The sequence below is a fragment of the Lactuca sativa genome, chromosome 2, assembly GCF_002870075.4.
Source record: "Lactuca sativa cultivar Salinas chromosome 2, Lsat_Salinas_v11, whole genome shotgun sequence".
In the NCBI taxonomy this organism is placed as follows: domain Eukaryota; kingdom Viridiplantae; phylum Streptophyta; class Magnoliopsida; order Asterales; family Asteraceae; genus Lactuca; species Lactuca sativa.
In genome coordinates this window covers 183165919-183190636 of record NC_056624.2, presented here as the reverse complement: position 1 = coordinate 183190636, position 24718 = coordinate 183165919, and the positions used below count along the sequence as shown (strand labels likewise).

Sequence of the window (24718 nt, the reverse complement as noted above, 5' to 3'; positions counted from 1 at the left end):
CATAAATGCACTTCCATTTTCCAAGATATATATCACTTGAATTTTGGCTATAAAATCGAACAAACAAGATCAACCATATCACACAGAAACACAATTCACATTAAACAAATAGAGAGAACGCAGATTCTATAGATTGATTCCAAGATTCATTGTAACCACGTAAATTTCATACCAAAATTTTTCATTTTCAAACCCAAATAAACACACGTCATATTTCTCAAAAATCTCAAATATCAAACATCAACACACTTTTTCAAAAATTGTTTATCATAGATCCAGAACCCTCCACAAACATATCTCCAATGCGAGTGTGTGTACAAACAAGTCGGGCCTTCTCGCAATCCTGAGAAGTACCTGAAACACATAACACATAACGGTAAGCACGAAGCTTAGTGAGTTCCCCAAAATACCACACAAAGCTCAATAGCCACTCTAGGCTATAACTCGATAAGACCCTCCAGTCAATGTGTCTTAGTAGGACCCTCTGGCCCCAACTCAATAAGCTCATAATAATAATACTCATCATAAATAAAAAAGACATAATGCAGAATATTAAGATACATAGGTAAGCACAATAAACATCTCAGTCACACAAAGATACCACTCATGGTAAGTATAATGAGAAGACTCACCTCGTAAGCTAGCAAGTAAAAGTCTCGTACTAGCCTCTGCCTAACACATTGGATAATTGTATCTAACTAATACTCTACTCATACTCAAATACACCAAAGGTAGTTATCTCTTTCTCTCTAAGTCTTGAAATGGGTAAAAGACCATTCTACCCCCCCATGGTCTCCATTACTTATGTTGACCTAACCCTAAAGTCAACAGAAGTCAAACTCGATTCAACAGTCCAGGTTTGACCTGACTCGCCGAGTGCACTCATGTGACTCGTCGAGTCCACTCGTTCCTCATAAGTTTCACGAAGGTCTAGCTCGTCGAGTTAACCCCTAACTCGGCGAGCTATCATATGGTCCAGCTCATCGGGACAAACCCTAACCGACTCGTCGAGTCTCTTCGATCTGATTCCTCATTCAGACGTTTTAAGGCAGATCTATCACTCCAAACACTAGATCTACCATCCTAAGGCTCGATTGTCACATAAGGCTTCGATCTTTATGCTCATGCATAGTGGTTTTGCTCCCATCTACCAATACATGTTCTCACAAGGTGTTAAACACTATAATCCTCATATGGATGAATAAAGTTGGGACCTTTGGGATCTAGGGACCTCACAAGGTCCAGATCTTGGAGGCAAAAGATCTTGGAGGAGGCGCATAAATCCAAATTCTCTATACATCCACGGGCTATGAAGATGTACAGAGATGTGAGGCTAAGTTACTGGTGGCCCTGCATGAAGCGGGAGATCACTTGGTTTGTGAAGAAGTGCCTAACCTGTAGGAAGGTCAAGGCTGAACATCAGTGGTCTCATGGCAAGGTTCAGCCGCTACCTATTCCCATGTGGAAATGGGAAGAGGTCACCATGGACTTCATCACGAAGTTACTGAGGACAGCGAGGGGTTTGGATTCCATTTGGGTCATTATGGATAGGTTGACGAAGAGTGCTCATTTTATTCCGATCCCCGAGAGCATCTCTACTGAGAAATTAGCAAATATTTATATGCGAGAGGTGGTGGTCAGGCATGGGGTGCCATTGTCGGTGGTATCTGACTAGGATGTTCGATTTACATCCATATTTTAGAGGAAGTTCCACGAGGAACTGGGCACACAGTTACACTTTAGCACTACATACCACCCCCAGAAAAACGGTCAGAGAGAGTAGACGATCTAGATGCTCAAGGATATGATGTGGGTACGTGTATCGGATTTCAGAGGGAGTTGGGATACATACCTTCCACTAGTAGAGTTTTCATATAACAATAGTTATCATGCTAGTGTCTACCGACCCCTGTTTGAGATGTTGTATGGTCAGAGATGTGGGACCCTAGTTTGTTGGGGTGAAGGTAGGCACTGAGTCATGGGAAGAACCGAGGTGGTGCTTAAGACTACTGAGTTGATCCAGCAAGTGCGCGACAGGCTGCGGGTCTCGCAGAGCCGTAAGAAGAACTATGCTAATTAGCGTCGTTCAGATCTTGAGTTCCTAGTAGGAGACTTTGTCTTACTGAAAGTGTCACCATAGAAGGGTGTCATTAGGTTTCAGAAGAGGGGCAAGTTAGGTGCCTGATATATTGGACCGTTTAGGATTTCCAACTGGGTGGGCAAGGTGGCTTACCGTTTGGATCTGCCGAACGAGTTGAGCCAGATTCACAACACCTTCCATGTGTCTCAGCTCTGGAAGTGTGTCACTGATGAGACTGTGGTTATTTCCTTGGACGACATTCAGGTGGATGAGAGGTTGAACTACATTGAGAGGCCAGTTGCAGTTTTGGATAGGAAAACTAAGGTTCTTCGTAACAAAGAGATGAAGCTATTGAAGGTGCAATGGCATCACGGGAAAGGCTTAGAATGGACATGAGAGCCAGAGGAAGAGATGCGGAAGTATTACCCAGATTTTTCGCGACCACAGACTTCGAGGACGAAGTTTAGTTCAAGTGGGAGAGATTTGTAATGCTTGTTTCATGTATCATTTATTTCTCAAAATTTTAAGGTTTTAGACTTGAGCTCGACGAGTTGGGGAGCTCTAACTCGTCGTGTAAGGATCATATTGGATGCGGGATTAAGGGTCTACTCGACAAGTTGGAAGGCCCCAACTCAACGAGTAGACATTGGAAAGAAAAACCCTAATTTTCAGGGCTTGTACCCTATTTAAAGACCTTAAGCCTCATTAGTAGCCTCCCTTATCGCCCCCATCGTCCAGAGAAACCCTAGTTCACCCATTTCCTCTTTTTGTGTGTTCGTATGAGCTTGGAGAGTAACTTTTGGCGCTCTTTTGAAAGGAAATAAAAGCTTGAAGAGGTTAGATTGAGTAGAAGGCAGTAGATCCGGGATTTCCTCCAGTGTTGCAGCTACATTGAGGTATAAAGTCAAAAACTTGGCCTTTTATTTCTTAGATCTTCTTCTATGAAAGTTTATGGCCATTATTAGCCTAGTTTGGGGCTATTCTTGGATTTGAGCATGATATGAAGATTTGGCTTCAGATCTGGATATCTCAGGGCCTTTATGGACTTAAAGTTGACAACTTTATCAAGTCTTGGCCATCCTTCATGCTCTAAGACCCTTGATAAGCTTGTATAAGTGCTTTTAGCCCTTTGATTCCTTACATGGATGTAAAGTTAGCAACTTTACGTGGTATCTCAACCCTAGGGGAATGGATATGTAGTTTGGGGCTTTATATTCGATTGAAAAGGTGTTAAGACTAGGAAAACTCGACGAGTTGGATCGGGTTTTTCCACATTCTGGATACTGAGTGAATTCGACGAGTTGATGAGACAACTTGGCGAGTTGGCTAGGATTTTTCTCAATTTTCTGAACACTGAAGGAACTCGACGAGTTGCTAGATGCACTCGACAAGTTGGGGTCAACGTGGACTGTTGACCTTGACCTTGACCATGGTTGACCAAGTTTGACTTTAAGGGTATTTTGGTATTTCAGGATTTTGACAAGTCACATTGCGGTTGTAAGTTGTTGAGTTGGAGCTGTGGATTGGCCGAGATTGATCTTATCGGTTCAGAATTTGTTGAGAAGGTGAGTCTCCTCACCATACCAATGGGTCTAAGGCACCAAGGCCGATCCATTATATGATATGTGGTTTGTAACGCCTGTGTTTCCGGGCTTGCCATATTTAGCAATATAATAGTCTAGGTTAACCTTTGTAACCCGTTTTGAAATAATAAGAATGTATTATTTGAGTATTATGTGTTTTGTGCTTAATTGCTTAATTATGTGGTCTGATTAATTAAGAATAAAAATAAGCATCAAAATTTAAGTGTAAAATAAACTTAATATCTTTGGTTAATGTTGTAGTAGTCGAAATGAGGTTTCCGAATATATATAGAACGCCCAAATCTGACTTCGTATGAGGAAGTTATGATTTATCGAAGTTCCGGCTTAGCGGTGTGCAGCCTGAAATACTCGAATTGAGATCGAGCGGTTGTTAGCCGAAGCAATCTAAATGAGAATCGAAGATCTCATTGTTGGTATCGAAGCGATAAAAAGTTAGGCGAGAACGGACGTCAAACGAAGAAGTTATGAATTTATAACGAAAGTTTCTGTCGCGGCCCATTAAAAATAATTAATAAAAATAAAGTCAAAATTAGCCGACGGAGTCTAAACGAAAGTCGTAGAGCGTGGTCTCACCTTCGCGTGGATATAAAGAACGTCGAAAACGGAGTTCGTATGAAGAAGTTATGAATTTCCGAAGTTTATTAATCATTTTGTATTTAAATGTAAATCAAAATTCGGAAGCATTATCCGAAGCGAGTCATCGATCTGATCCGAGGTACGCGCCGCGTACTCGAGTACGCCCCGCGTACTCCGAGGGTGTCGACATCGCAGCAAGTGGCTTCGGATGACGCATGCGCTTACGAACATTGGAGCAGTACGCGCTGCGTACTGCTGTACGCCCCGCGTACTTGAGGCTTCCAGCCCCTATATAAAGGATCCGAAGGCAGCCTCATTTCTTGTTCATTTTCTTCTCTTCTCTCTAGTCTTTTGCATCGTTTTTCGTGCCGAAGCTACCCCGAAGTCCCGGTATCATACTCTAGCCCCGAGGCAAGTCCCGAGACCCCGAAGATCCCGAGAAGCGCGGTTCCCGAGTCGAAGCTCTGCCCGCGAGAAGTTCGATTTTCGAGGAGATCTTCCAGATCTGCTGAGGAATACTACTTTTATAAGCCGTAGTGCTGTCCGATCGTCTTCTGATCAAGTGAGTGTGTAGTTATTTCTTCTAATACAATAATACGAAGTATTTTATATAAAAATACGTGCTATGTGTATATATTTGGTTGTGTTATGTGTGAATGAGTATTCACTCTCTTCTATCTTATAGATCTGCTTATTTCTTTATGAGATATGTGTTATGTGTATGTGTGCCTCATCTGTTATGTGATATATGTGTTGATTCAAGCATGCTATACAGGTTTTCTTTAAACTATGTATACAAATGTATATTTTTATCTACTAATATGTTGGGTAGAACATGGGTAGATAGTTGGTGTGTAATAAACAGATGAGAGGCCTCGATGTTGTTGTTGTTGTTGATCTAGTTATTCAGCGGAGTATGGATAACGACCACGGACTCTTTCTAGACAGTCCAGTGGAACGCTAGCAGGTTCATAACCTGTAGGTGTTGTGAACGATGTGTTCACCGGTGTACTCTATCCCCCTCATGGTTGCCTTTAGGATATCTATTGTCGAGGAAGCCCCTTCGCAAGTGATGTCCGTCCCGATGAAAATCCTAGATTAGGTCCCTTGAGATAGTTGTTTTAGGGACGTAAAGTGAGGATAACGGGAATGGGTAATCGGGATAGTGTTTGGTTGGTGAAATTAAATATAACTTATTTATTGTGGGTTGAAAACCCTATATGCTCACCAGGCTCCCAAGCCTGACCCACTCAGTTTTATTTGTATTACAGGAAGTGGCACAAGGGCGTAAGATGGATGGATCATCTTGTTGTTTTGTTTACAAGTCTGTATATGTATATATTTGTTGAATGACTTGTAATGTTTATCGTTTATGCTTTATGGTCTGTATCGGAACATGACATCCCGAGTTTTGATTATATAATGAAATGCATCTCTTGATGAAATGCTTTGATAAATATTATTTTATCGTGTTTTGTTTTGGGAACAAATTCCGCAACTCTTTCAAATCAAAAGGATTTACTCTGAAAATATTTAAAAGCATAAATGAAAATCGGTCTTTTCTGGCCGAGATTTTGGGGATGTCACAGTTGGTATCAGAGCATTAGTTTAAGCGAACTAGGAATTTGTAGGATTTCTAGACTTAAACTTAGAATGCTAAGTGGAATGATGAGATGTGTGTCTGTTGGATTTTAGACACGAGCACTAGTTTATTTTAGGAGAGTTGCCTAAAAAATGCTTTGATGTGCTAAATGTTATATGTTGCCATATATGATATTATTTGTTCGGATCTACGGTTTGTTGCCAACCGGATCTGAAGGTTTATGTGTTTAGGATTCTAAGCGTATGTATACGATATTAGAACTAGCATGTAATCGTTTGGAGTAATAAGGTGAAATTATTCGGTGTGTAGATCAAAAATGGTGAGAACAAGGAGTGGCGTTGGAAACGCAGATGAAAACAGGAATCAACCGCCAGTGATTGAGCAAATACCTGTTGTAGCAGCAGCACCAGAACCAATAACAATGGCTGCGGTGCAAGCCATGATTCGGGCTATGCTAGTCGAACAAAGGGAGGAGATGCGACAAATGTTGCATAATAATAGGGATGAACCTATCATACCTATTGAGGAACCGGAATTAATTCCCGAACAATCGGAGGAAGGGAACAATAGTCGCATGGTGAGTCAAGTTGGGACTCAAGAGGAACGAAGGAACGATCCAGAAAGGAGAAACAACAAGGATGGGCGTATGTACAAGAATTTCTTGGGCGCCAAACCGCCAAGTCTTTCTGGGAGCCCAAAGCCTGTTGAGATAATGGATTGGATCTCCGAAATGGAGATGGTATTTGAAAGTTGCGACTGTAGCAACAAACAGAAGACCGTATTTGCGGTTAGACAACTGAAGACTGGAGTCTTGAGTTGGTGGAAGTTGTTGGCAGATACTATGCCACGAGGAGAGGCCCTGAAAATGTCATGGGAGGAGTTCTTGGAACAGTTAAGGGTGCAGTATTGTTCGGAGATAGATCTGATTGATCTGAACAATGAGTTCCAAAACTTGAAGAAAGGAAAGATGAGCATAGATGACTATGCTACTGCGTTTACTGAGAAGATGAAGTTGTTTCCGTACCTAGTGCCGACGGAACTCTCCAAGATTGAGAGGTTTGCTAACGGACTGCCTGCTGACTTTGGTCCGACAGTCAAAATGGCAACCACTCTAAAAACGGCTGTTCGTGCAGCTAAGAATGTGGAGGCCCAGCAGAAGGAAAAGGGTCTGGAAAGAATAGATGTTGGTGAGAAGAGGAAGTTCGATGGAACTTCAGGGTCCAACAAGAAAATCAAGTTCTCGAAGTCTGGTTCGAGGGGAGGTGGAGGTGAAGCGAAATGGTGCGACAAATGTAAGAAGAAGCATCATGGAAGATGTGAGGTGGCGAACACATGCTACAAGTGTGGAAAGCCAGGGCACTATGCCAATGAGTGTACCCTCACAAAGAAAGTTTGCTATGGTTGTGGTGAGGAGGGTCATATGTCGAGGGACTGCCCGAAGAAGAAGGAGGCAGCTAGACCCAACATTCCGCCAAAGCCAAAGGCGAGAGCATTCCAGATGACACTGGAAGCTGCTAAAGATGAAGCTGATGTCGCTTCAGGTACCTTTCTCGTTAACGAATTGCCTGCCCAAATTTTATTTGATTCTGGAGCCAACTACTCCTTTATATCGCATGAATTTGGTAGAAAGCTAGCTTTGCCTGTTGTTAGACTAGATAATGCTTTATTAGTCGAAGTTGCTAGTGGCAAGTTTGTACCTGTTAGCTATCGCATGAAAAACATCTTAATTGATCTGAATGGGAATAAGTTCCACGAGGAATTATTGCCTATCGAACTTAATGGTTTCGACATCGTATTGGGAATGGATTGGCTTAGCGCCAACGACGCTGAAATTTTATGCAAGAAGAAAATAGTCAAAGTAAACCCGCCGGGGAAAGATTCGTTTATGGTGTATGGAGATAAACGCAGAGTGAATTCTAGAATCATTTCATTGATGAAAGCCAGAAAATGTTTGACCAAGGGGTGTACATCGTATTTAGCATTCGTGATTGATGCTAAGAAGGAAAAGAAGGTGATGCAGAATATTCCAGTGGTGTGTGATTATCCGGAAGTATTTCCCGAAGATCTTCCTGGATTACCGCCTGATAGACAAGTGGAATTCCGTATTGACTTGTTGCCAGGAACAACGCCAATTGCGAAAGCACCTTATCGATTAGCACCGACGGAGATGAAGGAGCTAATGATGCAACTTCAGGAGTTATTGGACAACGGTTTCATTAGACCTAGTTCATCGCCCTGGGGAGCTCCGGTGTTATTTGTAAAGAAGAAAGATGGAAGTATGAGAATGTGCATTGATTACAGAGAGCTGAACAAGGCAACAATAAAGAATAGATATCCGTTGCCGAGGATTGATGACCTGTTTGATCAATTGCAAGGTTCGAACTATTTCTCGAAGATCGATCTAAGGTCAGGATATCATCAGCTGAAAGTAAGAGAGCAAGATATCGAGAAGACTGCATTCAGAACAAGATATGGACACTACGAGTTCTTGGTTATGTCGTTTGGACTAACCAATGCTCCAGCAGCGTTCATGGATTTGATGAATAGGGTTTGTAACCCGTTCCTTGATAAATCCGTGATAGTGTTCATAGACGACATTCTGATTTACTCGAAAAGCCAGGAGGAGCATGGCAGACACTTGCGAGAAGTGTTGGAAGTTCTGAAGAAGGAGAAGCTGTATGCTAAGTTCTCCAAATGTGATTTTTGGATTCGTGAAGTCCAATTCTTGGGTCACGTAGTCAACCAAGAAGGGATAATGGTTGATCCAGCAAAGATCGAAGCTGTGACGAAGTGGGAACAACCGAAAAGTCCCACGGAGATTCGAAGCTTTTTAGGATTAGCCGGATATTACCGAAGGTTTATCCAAGGCTTTTCTTCGATCGCTAGTCCATTGTCAGCTTTGACCCACAAAGGAGCTACTTATGCTTGGGGTGAGAAGCATCAGGAAGCATTTGAGAAGCTAAAGAAGAAGCTATGCGAGGCACCGATACTTTCTCTACCCGATGGAATTGAAGACTTCGCTGTCTATAGCGATGCGTCTGGGGTTGGATTGGGTTGTGTTTTGACCCAAAGAGAAAAGGTGATAGCATATGCATCTCGACAGCTGAAAGAGCATGAAAAGAACTACCCGACTCATGATTTGGAGTTGGCAGCGGTAGTTTTCGCTCTGAAAATATGGAGGCATTACCTCTATGGCACGAAGTGCAAACTTTTCACTGATCATAAGAGTCTCCAATACCTCTTTAATCAGAAAGAATTGAATATGAGGCAACGACGCTGGCTAGAATTACTTAAAGACTATGACTGCGAGATACTTTACCACCCCGGTAAAGCTAATGTTGTTGCTGATGCTCTCAGTCGGAAAGTCAATCCCGAAAGGAAAAGGCCAAGAGCGTTGAGAATTGAAGTTGTCTCAACTATTTTGGAAAGTATAAAGAAAGCTCAGAGCGAAGCTTCTGAGAAAAATGACCGAAAGGAGGAACGTTTGGGTAAAACGTTGGTGTTCGGTGTAAACAGTCATGGACTGAAGGTGTTCCAAGATCGGATTTGGATACCTAAGACAGGAGGAGTCAGAGATCTTCTGATGGAAGAAGCTCACAAGACCATGTACTCGATTCATCCGGGTAGCACTAAAATGTATAGGGACCTGAAACCCTACTACTGGTGGCCGACGATGAAGCTTGATGTTGCAAAGTATGTGGCCGAGTGTGTGACTTGTGCGAGAGTCAAGACACAACATCAGAAACCGTACGGGAGTTTAGAACCTTTGCCTGTGCCTATGGGTAAGTGGGAAGACGTTGCTATGGATTTTGTCACTAAACTGCCCAGAACAAAGAATGGTCACGACATGATTTGGATGGTCGTTGATCGATTCACTAAGAGTGCGCATTTCATAGCGGCCAGGGAGAAATGGTCTATGGATAAGCTTGCGAATTCTTACGTGAAGGAAATTGTGAGGCTTCACGGTGTTCCGTTAACGATTGTGTCGGATCGTGATAGCCGTTTCACATCGAGGTTTTGGAAAAGTCTACAAGAGGAATTGGGTACCAAGTTGTGTTTAAGTACAGCTTACCATCCGCAGACTGATGGTCAGAGCGAACGAACGATACAAACACTTGAAGATATGCTGAGAGCATGTACTCTGGAATTCCTAGGTAATTGGGATGAACATTTACCGTTGGTAGAATTTTCCTATAATAATAGTTTCCACTCGAGCATTAAGATGGCACCGTATCAAGCATTGTATGGACAGAAGTGTCGTACGCCGTCTTGTTGGCTTGAGGCTGGGGAAAAGCAGTTTATGGGACCGGAGATGGTTCATCAAACTGCTGAAAAGTTGAAAATAATTAGGGAAAGAATGTTAGCGGCTCAGGATCGTCAAAAGAGCTATGCTGACAAGAAGCGGAGACCGATAACTTTTGAGGTTGGGGATTCGGTTTTGCTTAAAGTCTCGCCGTGGAAGGGACTTATAAGATTTGGTAAAAGGGGAAAGTTAAGTCCAAGGTTTATTGGACCGTTTAAAGTTCTTCAGAGGATTGGGAACCAAGCTTACAAGCTCGAATTACCCGAAGAACTGAATGGAATTCATAACACTTTTCATGTGTGTTATTTGAGGAAGTTCACGGGAGAAGTTCCCGATATAATTCCAATTTCTGAATTGAGGATTGATGAGAGCAAAAGGTTGATTGAAGAACCAGAGGCAATTGTTGACCGAAAGACTAAGAAATTGCGACGCAAGATGGTTGGGTTAGTGCTTGTCCGATGGAAACACACGAATGGGCCGAATCTCACCTGGGAGACGGAGAGTGACATGATGGGTCGCTATCCGCATTTGTTTGTTGATGTGTGATTCCGGGGACGGAATCATTCTAAGGTGGAGAGAATTGTAACGCCTGTGTTTCCGGGCTTGCCATATTTAGCAATATAATAGTCTAGGTTAACCTTTGTAACCCGTTTTGAAATAATAAGAATGTATTATTTGAGTATTATGTGTTTTGTGCTTAATTGCTTAATTATGTGGTCTGATTAATTAAGAATAAAAATAAGCATCAAAATTTAAGTGTAAAATAAACTTAATATCTTTGGTTAATGTTGTAGTAGTCGAAATGAGGTTTCCGAATATATATAGAACGTCCAAATCTGACTTCGTATGAGGAAGTTATGATTTATCGAAGTTCCGGCTTAGCGGTGTGCAGCCTGAAATACTCGAATTGAGATCGAGCGGTTGTTAGCCGAAGCAATCTAAATGAGAATCGAAGATCTCATTGTTGGTATCGAAGCGATAAAAAGTTAGGCGAGAACGGACGTCAAACGAAGAAGTTATGAATTTATAACGAAAGTTTCTGTCGCGGCCCATTAAAAATAATTAATAAAAATAAAGTCAAAATTAGCCGACGGAGTCTAAACGAAAGTCGTAGAGCGTGGTCTCACCTTCGCGTGGATATAAAGAACGTCGAAAACGGAGTTCGTATGAAGAAGTTATGAATTTCCGAAGTTTATTAATCATTTTGTATTTAAATGTAAATCAAAATTCGGAAGCATTATCCGAAGCGAGTCATCGATCTGATCCGAGGTACGCGCCGCGTACTCGAGTACGCCCCGCGTACTCCGAGGGTGTCGACATCGCAGCAAGTGGCTTCGGATGACGCATGCGCTTACGAACATTGGAGCAGTACGCGCTGCGTACTGCTGTACGCCCCGCGTACTTGAGGCTTCCAGCCCCTATATAAAGGATCCGAAGGCAGCCTCATTTCTTGTTCATTTTCTTCTCTTCTCTCTAGTCTTTTGCATCGTTTTTCGTGCCGAAGCTACCCCGAAGTCCCGGTATCATACTCTAGCCCCGAGGCAAGTCCCGAGACCCCGAAGATCCCGAGAAGCGCGGTTCCCGAGTCGAAGCTCTGCCCGCGAGAAGTTCGATTTTCGAGGAGATCTTCCAGATCTGCTGAGGAATACTACTTTTATAAGCCGTAGTGCTGTCCGATCGTCTTCTGATCAAGTGAGTGTGTAGTTATTTCTTCTAATACAATAATACGAAGTATTTTATATAAAAATACGTGCTATGTGTATATATTTGGTTGTGTTATGTGTGAATGAGTATTCACTCTCTTCTATCTTATAGATCTGCTTATTTCTTTATGAGATATGTGTTATGTGTATGTGTGCCTCATCTGTTATGTGATATATGTGTTGATTCAAGCATGCTATACAGGTTTTCTTTAAACTATGTATACAAATGTATATTTTTATCTACTAATATGTTGGGTAGAACATGGGTAGATAGTTGGTGTGTAATAAACAGATGAGAGGCCTCGATGTTGTTGTTGTTGTTGATCTAGTTATTCAGCGGAGTATGGATAACGACCACGGACTCTTTCTAGACAGTCCAGTGGAACGCTAGCAGGTTCATAACCTGTAGGTGTTGTGAACGATGTGTTCACCGGTGTACTCTATCCCCCTCATGGTTGCCTTTAGGATATCTATTGTCGAGGAAGCCCCTTCGCAAGTGATGTCCGTCCCGATGAAAATCCTAGATTAGGTCCCTTGAGATAGTTGTTTTAGGGACGTAAAGTGAGGATAACGGGAATGGGTAATCGGGATAGTGTTTGGTTGGTGAAATTAAATATAACTTATTTATTGTGGGTTGAAAACCCTATATGCTCACCAGGCTCCCAAGCCTGACCCACTCAGTTTTATTTGTATTACAGGAAGTGGCACAAGGGCGTAAGATGGATGGATCATCTTGTTGTTTTGTTTACAAGTCTGTATATGTATATATTTGTTGAATGACTTGTAATGTTTATCGTTTATGCTTTATGGTCTGTATCAGAACATGACATCCCGAGTTTTGATTATATAATGAAATGCATCTCTTGATGAAATGCTTTGATAAATATTATTTTATCGTGTTTTGTTTTGGGAACAAATTCCGCAACTCTTTCAAATCAAAAGGATTTACTCTGAAAATATTTAAAAGCATAAATGAAAATCGGTCTTTTCTGGCCGAGATTTTGGGGATGTCACATGGTTTGTTTGTTGATTATGTGTTATGTTGATATGACAATTGCATGGAAGACCCCGGGGGGTCCTGTGACAGTAGATTGAGACCATGTGGGGGTTCCCATGGTATTTGGTATAAGATAGGGTTTCCATGGCATCCTAGTATGTTATCATGATTAGCTTGTATGATATTACTTGGTTAGCTAAGACCATGTGGGGGTTCCCATGGCAGTTAGTGAAGACCATGTGGGGGTTCCCATGGAAGGTAACTAACACCATGTGGGGGTTCCCATGGCAGGTAGTCGAGACCATGTGGGTGTTCCTATGGCAGTGGGCTAAGACCACGTGGGGGTTCCAGTAGCACTCGGTATAAGATCTTGGAAGGTTTCCATGACATCCTATATGTTTGTATACATGGCTTATGTGGTTTATGTAGCTTATATAGCTAATATGGATTATGTGGATTGTGTGGGGTATGCTCTGGGAACTCACTAAGCGTTAACTTATAGTTTGTTGGTTGTTTCAGGTACTTCAAAGCCTAAGGGCAAGGGCATGGCTTGATGGAGTGGCATGCACTCTCCGGTGTTTTATTTGGGGACACTCTGATATTATAAATAAAATGTTTGATGTTATGGATTTTGAAAACAATTATGATCGGTAATTCATGTTCATTGGAAATGATTTTGTTATGTAAAAATGAAATTTTTTATTGGAAAATTAGGTCGTCACAAGTCTTCAACCTTCCTTTACCACTTCAAGATGCATAAAACACATCAAAGTTCTTTACAAAAGCTTAAAAGCACCACACAAAGGCTAAGGGACGAAATTAGGGTTTTGAGGATATGAAGGATAGTCTAAAATGGTCAGGGGATGAGTTTAAGATGCTTAAATAGGGCACAAACCCTAAAAATTAGGGGTTTGTCCCAAGTCAACGTGCGCCCTGCGTTGTACGCCCATCGTACGTGGTCGATGCCCGCGATCAAGATCTAGCTAGTATGCTAAGCGTACTCATAGAGTACGCCCCTCGTACTAGCCAGAGAACCAAAATGCAAGAATTTTTGTTTAGCAAGGGTTAAAGGGAAAACTTACAAGGTCCAAATGTTACATCGATCTTCATAACAAAGATATCGGATCTGATATCTATTATATACTTATCTATATCATTACCTAATATACAAAAGATTACATAGAATAACCATACTACTCGCTGACGCTGATAAACTTGATATGTTGACGTTGTCGCTATAGTAGATGTTGATGCTGACAGATAGCTTGTACGAGTGTTTGACTCATCAGATCATAAGGTGTAACCTTATAATTCACCAAACATATAATACATAGTATAAACGATAAACCCATTAGCTCACATGTCAATTCTAATTACACAAAATGTTAGATGACACTAAAATCACCAATAATTTTTCCATACTGTCTTGGTGAGTGTTATTTATTCCTAATAAGCCGAAGTTTGCTAGGCTTTCTTATGGACATTATATGATTTTTTGACAAGGCTACTAGGGTACTGCTCATGATGGGAAAATGACACACTATCGTTTAGGGTATGTTTTTTACTAAATTGCACATGACCACGAAAATATCACGGTTACCCATGAGCTCACATATTAGGCTAAGGGGAGTGGTAACATCTTAACACCTTGCCAAGTCACATTTTTGAATGGCACCTCATTTTTACAATTTATCACTTAATTTTAACATTTGGTAGGGAGTGGTAACACTTCTAGCATTCCATTTTTTTTCTTTTGATTTTCTTTTTCTAATTTTATTAAATTATTTTATTTTAATATACAAACATTTTTTGTACACAAATATTAAACATATTTTATTCTTTTAACCAAAAACAATTAATATAAATATAAATTATATTTTTAAAAACAAAAAAAAAACATATGTTAATACTAGACAAACACTTATTATTTAAATAAATGAAAAAGTTAAATTAGGATAAAAATCAGATTTATTTATAAAAAGGGAATGGTAAAAAATTGAATTTTTAATTAAAGCAAGGTAAAAATCGGATTTAATAGGGATTCTAAATACACCATTGTTTGAACGTTAAATTCAGGGGGATTGAATTTTGTTTGAAGGAAAATAAACCATTGTAAAGTTCAAAACCCACTTTGACTTTAATTAACCCAATTTGATGGGATTTTAAATGATGATTATTTATTAAATCGGGTACAGTAAAGTAACGTCTCTAAATATATTATTCGTATTGTTATACCACTTTATTAAAATTTCATTTATAACCCTCTAACATATATTAAATTTATAACTTTTTACCTTCAACTATTAAATATTTTATAATAAGAATTAACATAATATTTCAATTTTATTATGTATAATATCTCAATTTTATTATAGGGATTTTCACACACACACACACATATATATATATATATATATATATATATATATATATATATATATATATATATATATATATATATATATATATATATATATATATATATATATATATGTTTTAATATTAACGATATCAGTCGGACTGTGAGACGAACCTAACAAACGTGAATATGGATTTGTTCTTATTTGTTCATTTAACCTTTAACGATAAATAACGATCACAAACAATTAAATGAACAATAAAAAACATAATATGATATTTTTTCACAACTATAATAAATAAAATTTTAATTTTCATTTACCATCGTTTTGTCAAACACTGACATATTTTAATTTTATTAATTATCAGGGGATGTCAACTACATAAATATTAAATGACTAAAATCGTTTCTATGTTTTGGTCAAAATTACACGTTTGGTCTCTAACTTTTTTTTTTGCACTCGGATTGTCCATGTGGTTTGATTTTGTTGCTTTTTTCGTCCCTATGGTTTGGTCAAAATTGCACGTTTGGTCCCCAACTTTATGTATGTATGGGACGAAAAACGCAACAAAATCAAACCACAGGGACGATCCGAGTGCAAAAAAAGTTAGGGACCAAACATGCAATTTTGACCAAACCATAGGGACGATTTCAGTAATTTACTCTTACAATCATTACATGGTGCATTCGGTAAAATATATGCATTAAGTCGAGCATTATACAATACTTCCCATCCAGCGGCACGTGCTGATATGTGTTGACGTCAAAGTGACAAAAATGTAGGCATTGGATGTGATTCTTGTAAATCAACTTTTACGTAATAGCAAATTATGAACGAAGGCGATAACAATAGATCTGTGATGTGAGATGTCTCGCAAGCCATGCCAAAGCGGAAAACAGGTTGACGAACCTTGTTTGTCTAAAAAGTAGACGATTACACCATACTTGAATAAAATGTTGAAGGTTGTTGAAATGAAAATGTATTGTGCCTCTCTGGTTCCCTGGTTTAAATCAAACTGATTAGACCTACTATAATCTGACATGGATGTCGCAAAACTATGTCTACGAGGATATTGAGTTGTTGGATCTTGAGTAGGCGGAACAATAGGTCTTGTTTGTGTGCTCAACCGCGGACGTCCACTTGATACTTTATTTTGATTTGATCGTAGTGGTATTCATTTATACCGCACTGAAATAAAGATATGTTATTTATTGTAAATATAGAGTAACTTAAAGGACCATAAATGCAAATATATATATTTATTAATGGAAGGGTGAGGTTGATTGCACAGTGATGAAGATAAATGGAAGGGGTGAGGAGTGTTATTATCTTTTAATTTTATAAATAATATGTAAATAAAAAATTAATTAAAATAGTTAATAAGGGCATAACAGTCTTTTTAGGCCGGACTAACCGCACAAGAAAAAGATTTAATAAGAACTGTCCGAGTTAAAAAAAAAGTTAGTGACCAAATTCGTAAATTACACCAAACCATATGGACCATTCGTGTTTATATGCGTGTGAATATCAATATATTAATAATACATTAATAAGGATTGAAAATAATTTTTTTAAAATAGAGAAAGGTATAAACTGAAAATATGTTTTAACTATAAGGGGTAAATATGTTAAAATTATTTAATCTTTGATAATATATTATAAAATAAAAGATATTAAAAATGTCCCGTGAGATTAATTTTTGAGGTAATGGTACATCATTTCTTTGGCTCAATACATCATATCAATTTGGGTATTATATATGATGGTTTTGACTTTAGTTAATAAGTGGTTTTGACCCAATTTTTGGGTGTGTTTAACAATACCCCTAAATTCATTGAAATGAGTTTCCACCAATGGCAAAAAATCTCTCTCTCTCTCTCTCCACCAATCACAAACAAGCAGTCTCTATCTCTCTCCTCTCGTTAAATGTTTGACGAACTCACCTTAATAACCCCCCTAGCGAGTGCTAGGGGTGGTGTACATTTGGGCTTAGCGAGTTTAACGAAGGCTCTTAACACTTCCACTCCTCTTACCCTTAGTTTCGGTTACACAAAATTTCTGATGACATTAAATTCACCAATAATATGGAATGATGTAGAGATGGCATGACATGATGTAATAAAATAAAATGGTGCGAAGGATGTAACCCTTACCTTCCGGTCATATTGTCACAATCAGACGTACATATACCCAACAACAACAAAAGGATGGCTGACTTGGCTTCGGGAAAGATGCGACTACAACACACCGTTTTGCACGGTCCTGAAAAAGCAAGTGTTTGGCGGTGAAACAACGTACAAAGCTGACTCTCTTTCTCTATCTAAAAATTAGTGATTATTTTTTTTTTTTGAAATATTTGAAAGGTGAGTATTTCATTGGAAAAATGTTTGTTGTAAACAGTTAATGAAGAGAATAACGTGGTGCTGCTGTGAGGTTGTGAAAGGTTGAAAAAGAGACATGTCTTATAGCCTTATAAACTTTTTACGAAATTTACCGCATTAATAAATCGTGTGGGGGCCTGGAATCTATTAAAAGGGTAGTTTAAGGGCAAACAAAAAAGGCAATGGTGGGTCGGGATAGTGCGTGGCAACCTGCTACATGAATTATAGATTTGGAATCCGCATAAAGATCCACTGCCCTTAGTTTTGCTTTACATAACTCCTCAAAAAAAAAATTTCTTCTTCCAAATATGCCCCCATTCCATCCTTCTAAAAGTCCCTACTTTAATCCATATTCCTAGTTTGAACCCACCCATAAAGTCTATCGACATGATATAATTATAGACTTATTCCTCATATCTCATTCTAATAAAAAACTTTCTTGTAAAAATAGTCAAATCTTGAAGAAAAACTAAGTTCATGTGAATAAAATCTAAGGATATGATTCTGTTATAAAACATTTTTTTAAAACGGTTAACTCATACCTTATTTAATCATACTTTTGAATCTACATTTTTTGTCTACTAAGTGATTTAAACGCTCGACTATTTGGAGAGGGACATATTCCAAATACATCTATTAAAATACAATTAAAAAAGAGTACCTTTTGAATAAAATTTGCTATAGTCACATACCTTATAATGATATATTTAAAAAAACAAAAACAAAAACAAAGTGTTGTAAAAACAATCAGTTTGCTACACATTTTACGATATTAACCTTAAATTGATTTACGATATTAACCATAAAAATCAACTTGAGATATGTTTCTATTAGGAAGCACTGTCATTCGATTTATAGTTAGTCATCTCCTAATTTTTATTTATTATTTTTATATATTATAGCATAATAATGCATAAGAAAATAATGATATTGATTTGATCTAAAGTATGATATATAATTTTATAAGAGCAGTAATTTTTTTTTTGATAAACTATATTATCAAAATCAAGACCCAAATAAAAGATCAATTGAAAATATTAATATTAAAGATACTTTAATTTAAAGATGACAAGGTTTGAAAAATGAAACTATTGTGTGAAATCCCATTTCATAGCTCTAACGCTTAGCAGAATGGTCTAGATGAAGCTCGACAATTGCTGATGTGGACTCGGTGAACATCGGGCCATCAACTAGGCATATCGGGTTCGATGACCAAACTTGGTAAATGCTAGCTGGTGAGAGAGAGAAAGAGAGGTAATTTTAATTTTAAAAAATATATCCGTTTTTACACATTTTATTACCATTTTTTTTTCAAAAAAATAAAAAAATTTAACCCAATTTTCAACCTATATAAATACCACTCACTACCGTATTTTCTACCACACTACTATCTTTCATTTTTCATCAAAAACTTCTTTATATTTATGAAAAAATGGCTTCCCTTTCCAACCCAAAAACTCGAAAAACTAGCAAATAAAAAAAATAACTCAAAACACAAACCTGTTCTCACCTTCATCACCTACCTTAATCCAAAGCCAAAGTGATCAGCCAATTTATTCACCTCCTAATTACCACTATCCCAATGCATCTAAACCTAACCACAATTTCAATCTCAACAACAATTCCAAACTCAATCTCAACCCCAAATGTCATTCCAATCTCAATCGGAAAATGAGTTCAACCCATTTGGCCATCTTCTTGACTCACCATTCCAATTCCAATCCCAAACTCAAACTCAAGCACAATACGGAACTCACTTACAACCCGAAGTCGTACCTGAAACGGATTCCGAGTCAGAAGAGATTTGTTGTCGACCAAAATGCAAAAGAAAAGCGAAGGCACCTTCCAAGCAATGAACACCAGAGGAAGAAACGGTGTTGGGTCGTGCGTGGATTGATGTTTTCAGAAGATCCAATAATCTGGAAAAATCAAGATGAGCCAATTTTTTTTCCTGAAAGTTACTAGGTGTTTTCTCGCGGAAATAAAGCTTGGAGACTACCAAAAGAAAGATCAAATTTACTCGAAAGTGGAGGAACGTCAACAAAACTATGACAAAATGGTACAAACGATGAAACAATTTTACAGAAAGCTCTTGCACTTTACATGAATAAAGGACACATTTCAAATTTCTTTATGTTTGGAACGTTGTGAAGAATTCGAAAGAATGGCAAGATATCGAAAGTTCAGAAATGTTCACGAGTGGTTCTTCTAAAAGAACCAAAACTTTCCAAAACCACTCATAGTTAATCGTTGGATGCACATGTCGGGATCGACCTTAATGAAGATGAGCCTACTGAGGTTCCAAGAGACACTCATCCCATGAGATGAAACCAACATAAGCGAAAGGGTAAATGGACGGCAAGTGGTTCGAGTAACATCGAATAAATAACATTATAACAAGAAAAATGGACAATTTGAAGTCGACGTTAGAGCAATACTTGAGTGTTGCAAAAGAGAAGGAAAAAAACCGTGCCATGGCGATCATAACAAAAAAACCAACAATCTTATCGGATGCGAAAAAGAATTCAAGTTAACGGCCAAAAAGGAGATGGCAAAAGAATATAATATTTAAATTTCATAATTTAAATTTCTAGGTTTCGTAATTTTAGATTATACTGTATGTTGTATTTTTAGGTGTATTATAATTTCTTTTCTAATTCAATGAAATTTTAGTTTTTATAAAAATAATTTGTTTAAATTATTTATTTTTATATTAATTAATTTAAAATAATAACAATATGAAAATCGCGACAACCAACACCACAAATTTTTTAAAACAAATTCAACACCTACGTATATTGTAACAAATATAACGCCCTCACTCTTACCTAATAATATACCAGTCGCATTAACCCACTTCAACACGTATATGGGGTGTCAGTGGCAAACAAATGGAAGAAAGAAGCTTCAAAGTGAAGCAAGCTTGCATTTTCATCCACAAGTTTAAACCAAACAAAAGTGAAAAAATTTGAAAAAGGTGGGAGTACTTAGAAAAAGGCAAAAGAAAAGGGGAGGTTATAAACAAATAGTTTATTTTTGTAAGAAGATAAAAAGTGCTACTACTTTATTGAAAAGCGGAGTTGGGTGGGTGGTGCAACAGGAATGAAAGAAGAGGGATATATACAACTTTAACCCCTTAGTTTTAGTGTAGCGACAATTTTAACCCGTAATTCTTTTGTGTGTGCGTGTGTTATGAAAATGTAAATAAAAGTATAATTGAACTTTTAAGAGACAAAATCAAATATCAGTAAGTTAGAGTTTTAATGACACAATCGTATGTCAATATTTTCAAGGAAATTCATTGCATGAAAATATTTATTAATCACGTTTAATCAACATATTCAACCATTTGCATAATTTGTTTCACTATGAGAAAATATGAAGCATAATTATATAATCGGTTATATTCACAAAATAGTTCTAGAGATTAAATTATAAGAAAACTTCAAATCAATTAGTTATCAAGTTTTATTGTGATTATAGAAATTAATTACAAAACGATTAAATCATTGTTATTAGAAACAATAGATAGACTCACTATAGTTATTCGCCCGAATTTGGGCGAATAACTATAGTGAGTCTTTCTTACTTAACCACTGAAACTTTGTATTTTTTTAATACAATCTACGTTTTTTCCATTAAGTTGCAAATAGCAAATGGAAAAATAGTTGTTAGGTATTTTTTTTTTTTTTTTTTTTTTTTTTTTTTAAACTTCAAACTTTCGAATGTCAGGTGGTTAAACCAAATAATTTTTAAACTCTTATGGCTTTTATAGGATTCAAAGTTTTATATAATAGTTTTCTGAAAATACAATCAAACTCTCAGTGATTAAAATGAAGTATTTTTTTTTTATTTAGATGGTTAACCCAAAAAAAATTAAACTATAATAGTTCTTTTATGAATATTTTTAATCGTAAAAAAATGAACGTTAGATATGATATATACATATCAGATGGTAACTATATGGATTGCATATTTTTATAATCCTTATTTGTTTTATATAAACACTACACTTTGCATGTACATATAACTGTGAATAAATCATAAAAACTATAAAACAATCCAAAAGAAAGTATAAGCTCTCTAGAAAATTTGGTCTTTAACAAAAAAAAAAAAAAAAAAAAAAAAAAAAAAAAAAGTCAAATAGAATAGGTTGAAAAACGATAGGAGAAAGGGAGGGTAGTAAAATGAAAATTTAGTATTAGAGGATGGGAATAAGAATATATAAAGAAATAAGAAAAATGATGAGTCAGCAAAGTTTGCAAAAACTGAGAATCAAAAAGAGCGATGAGAGAGAAAGTTTAAGAGAGAGAAGATCTCAAGAGCCACATACACAACTTGTGGCTCTCCTTGCTTCTTGCTTTGCTAACGTGGCTGTACGATCAAAAGCCTACTCGACGACGACGACGACGACGACGAAATCACACACACCCAAAAGATCCGCACCCTTTGTTTGTCAGAGACAATAGATCTGTTCCTTTTATCCAACCAAAACCCATCGCTGAATTCTATTTTTCTGCCTGAAATGTCGGAGGGAAAAGATCCTGCTATTAAGTTGTTTGGTAAGACGATTCAGCTGCCTGACGGAGTTTTTAGTCAAGAGGCTGTATCAGGCGATGCCGCCGGAGGTGGGGGTGCAGGTGGAGATGCTGCTTCTGTTAAGAGTGAAGATCGGTCGTCTTCTTCTAGTTCATCGTCTGAAGTTGGGGAAGAACGTGAATCAGATGATAATAATAAGGTAAACGGTTAATTACTGATGGATCTTATCTCCCACAATCATATGATGATTTTGATTGTTTGGTTAATAAAACCCTAGAAATGATTGATTTCCCCAATCGTCTGTTTCATTAATTAGGGCTTTATAGTGGATCTTATTTTGACGATTAGGGTTTATCCTTATTAATTTTCATTGGGGTTTTGTTTGTGATTGAACATAAGCCGATTTTTGGAATTGTCTATGAGCAAGTTATTTCAATCAACCATGATTTTGTAACTTTCTTCCTCGTTCAATTAAATTTAAAATATTCTTACTTAAGTTCAGGTCTGGTAGATATAATTATACAAATCGCTCTTTTCTCCATTCAAACCAATTTACTTATGCTCATGAATTTAGTTACTTTCAACGCTTGCTTACCGATCTTTGTTTATTTGGTTACAATTTCTAACTGAAACTCATGGTGAATTCAGGATCAATCAAACGACAAGTCCGCTGATAAAGACGAAAATAGAGCTCATTCTACAATCTCTTCAGAAATTACAGACCCAAATGCAACTTCAATGATAACCGATACCACCAAAACACCTTCACCTGAAAACGAATCTGCCACTGCTAGTGCTACCACAAAAGCATCAAAATCAGAAGAAGATCAAAGTGATACAAGCAACAACAACCAAGAAAAAACCCTAAAAAAACCAGACAAGATCCTCCCTTGTCCTCGATGCAACAGCATGGATACCAAATTCTGCTACTACAACAACTACAATGTCAACCAACCTCGCCACTTCTGCAAAAACTGTCAAAGATACTGGACAGCTGGCGGCACAATGAGAAACGTTCCAGTAGGCGCCGGACGCCGGAAGAACAAAACATCCGCCTCTCAATACCGCCAGATCACCGTATCAGATTCTTCTCTTCCAATTGAGCTCAATCACACAGTCCTTAATCCCAATGGCACTGTTCTTACATTTGGTTCAGACACACCTCTCTGTGAATCAATGGCTTCTGTTCTTAAAATTGCAGACAAAACAATGATTCGTAAGCCTGAAGAGTTAATAATCAATGATGACAACACAAATAGACCTTCAGTTAATGACATGCAAAGTTGCCATGGATTCTCACCACAGGTGCCTTGTTTTCCTGGGGGCCCGCCCCCATGGGGTGCCCCGTATCCATGGACTCCTCAAATGGGTCCCGCTTTTTGTCCACCCGGCTTCCCGATGCCATTCTACCCGGCCGGCCCGTATTGGGGTTGTCCTGTACCCGTACCCGTATCCGTATCCATACCCGGCCCGTATTGGGTTCCTCCTCCGGGTAATTACCATCCTGCCCCTCCTTCGGGTCCGATTTCGCCGACTCTGGGGAAACATTCGAGGGACGAGAATGTAAAATGTGGGGAGAGTGAAGAAGTGATGAAAGAAAACGAGAGTGAAAAGAGTCTTTGGATTCCGAAAACATTGCGGATTGATGATCCTGATGAAGCTGCAAAAAGCTCAATATGGGCAACATTGGGAATAAAAAAAGATGGATCTGTTCCTGTGAATCGAGGGGGTATATTCAAGGCGTTTGAATCTAAAAATGAAGAAAAGAAAATGATTCAAGAAACATCAACATCGCCTGCGTTACAAGCGAATCCTGCAGCTTTATCAAGGTCTCTTAATTTTCAAGAAAGTTCATGAGTTGTTTGTTTTTTTGGCAATGGGAATTGTTTCAAAGGTTATTTGTTGCATGGAGATGGGGTTTCACTTTTCAGTGACATGCAAATGGGAAAGAAAGAAAGGTGAGATGATTTTTCCATATCCTCTGTAGTTTTCCATTGTTGAAAAGAGATAGAAGAGAAGACTGCAAGTTTTTTTGAATTTTAAAGTATTTTTGAGTCTCGTGTACATAATGTTATCTGTGAAATAGTGAAGAAGGTAGTAGAACAGAGTGAAGGGTGTGCACTGTGCAGTGAAATAAGTTTAGAATACCAAAATTCACAAACGTTAATCTTTAATCTTATTTTGACCTTGGAATGAGCCTCTTGATGATTTACATTATGTTTACATTTTATAATTTTGCTTATGTAAATAAGGATCAACCTTTAAGTAAACTTGTATAATAAAAACGTTAAAAGTTCGGGGAACTAGATTCGCAAAAGAAAATCATTTGTTCCTTTAACGTGGTTAGAATCGCCCATGAAAATCAAAATACAATTATTGGAGTTTTTAAGATTGCTCATATCTAACCAAAGATGTTTTCCTTCAACCGGATTCTTTGGAGGCATAGACATTAAAAATGGTAATTAATCTCAGTATGAATCATTGATTTTTAAGGATGTTAATTGTTAGTATAGTTAAATATGGAAACGTCCCACTTACAACAGATCCCACCTAACTTTCCCCCTGTTTCGAC

General features: G+C 37.9%; 1 protein-coding gene across 1 annotated transcript; it reads left to right on the top strand.

The window, feature by feature from the left end:
* The first annotated feature begins 21872 nt into the window (after window positions 1–21872).
* On the top strand, window positions 21873–24342 carry LOC111921608 (cyclic dof factor 1). The gene is made up of 2 exons (XM_023917191.3): window positions 21873–22345; window positions 22795–24342. The coding sequence occupies exons 1-2, from the start codon at window positions 22133–22135 to the stop codon at window positions 24001–24003; spliced, it is 1422 nt and encodes a 473-aa protein (XP_023772959.1). The 5' UTR covers window positions 21873–22132; the 3' UTR covers window positions 24004–24342.
* The last annotated feature ends 376 nt before the right edge of the window (window positions 24343–24718 follow it).

Coding starts and splice junctions, on each gene's coding strand:
- LOC111921608 (XM_023917191.3), top strand. CDS start 22,133: ATGTCGGAGGGAAAAGATCCTGCTATTAAGTTGTTTGGTAAGACGATT. Junction 22,346..22,794: donor AATCAGATGATAATAATAAG/GTAAACGGTTAA, acceptor TGGTGAATTCAG/GATCAATCAAACGACAAGTC.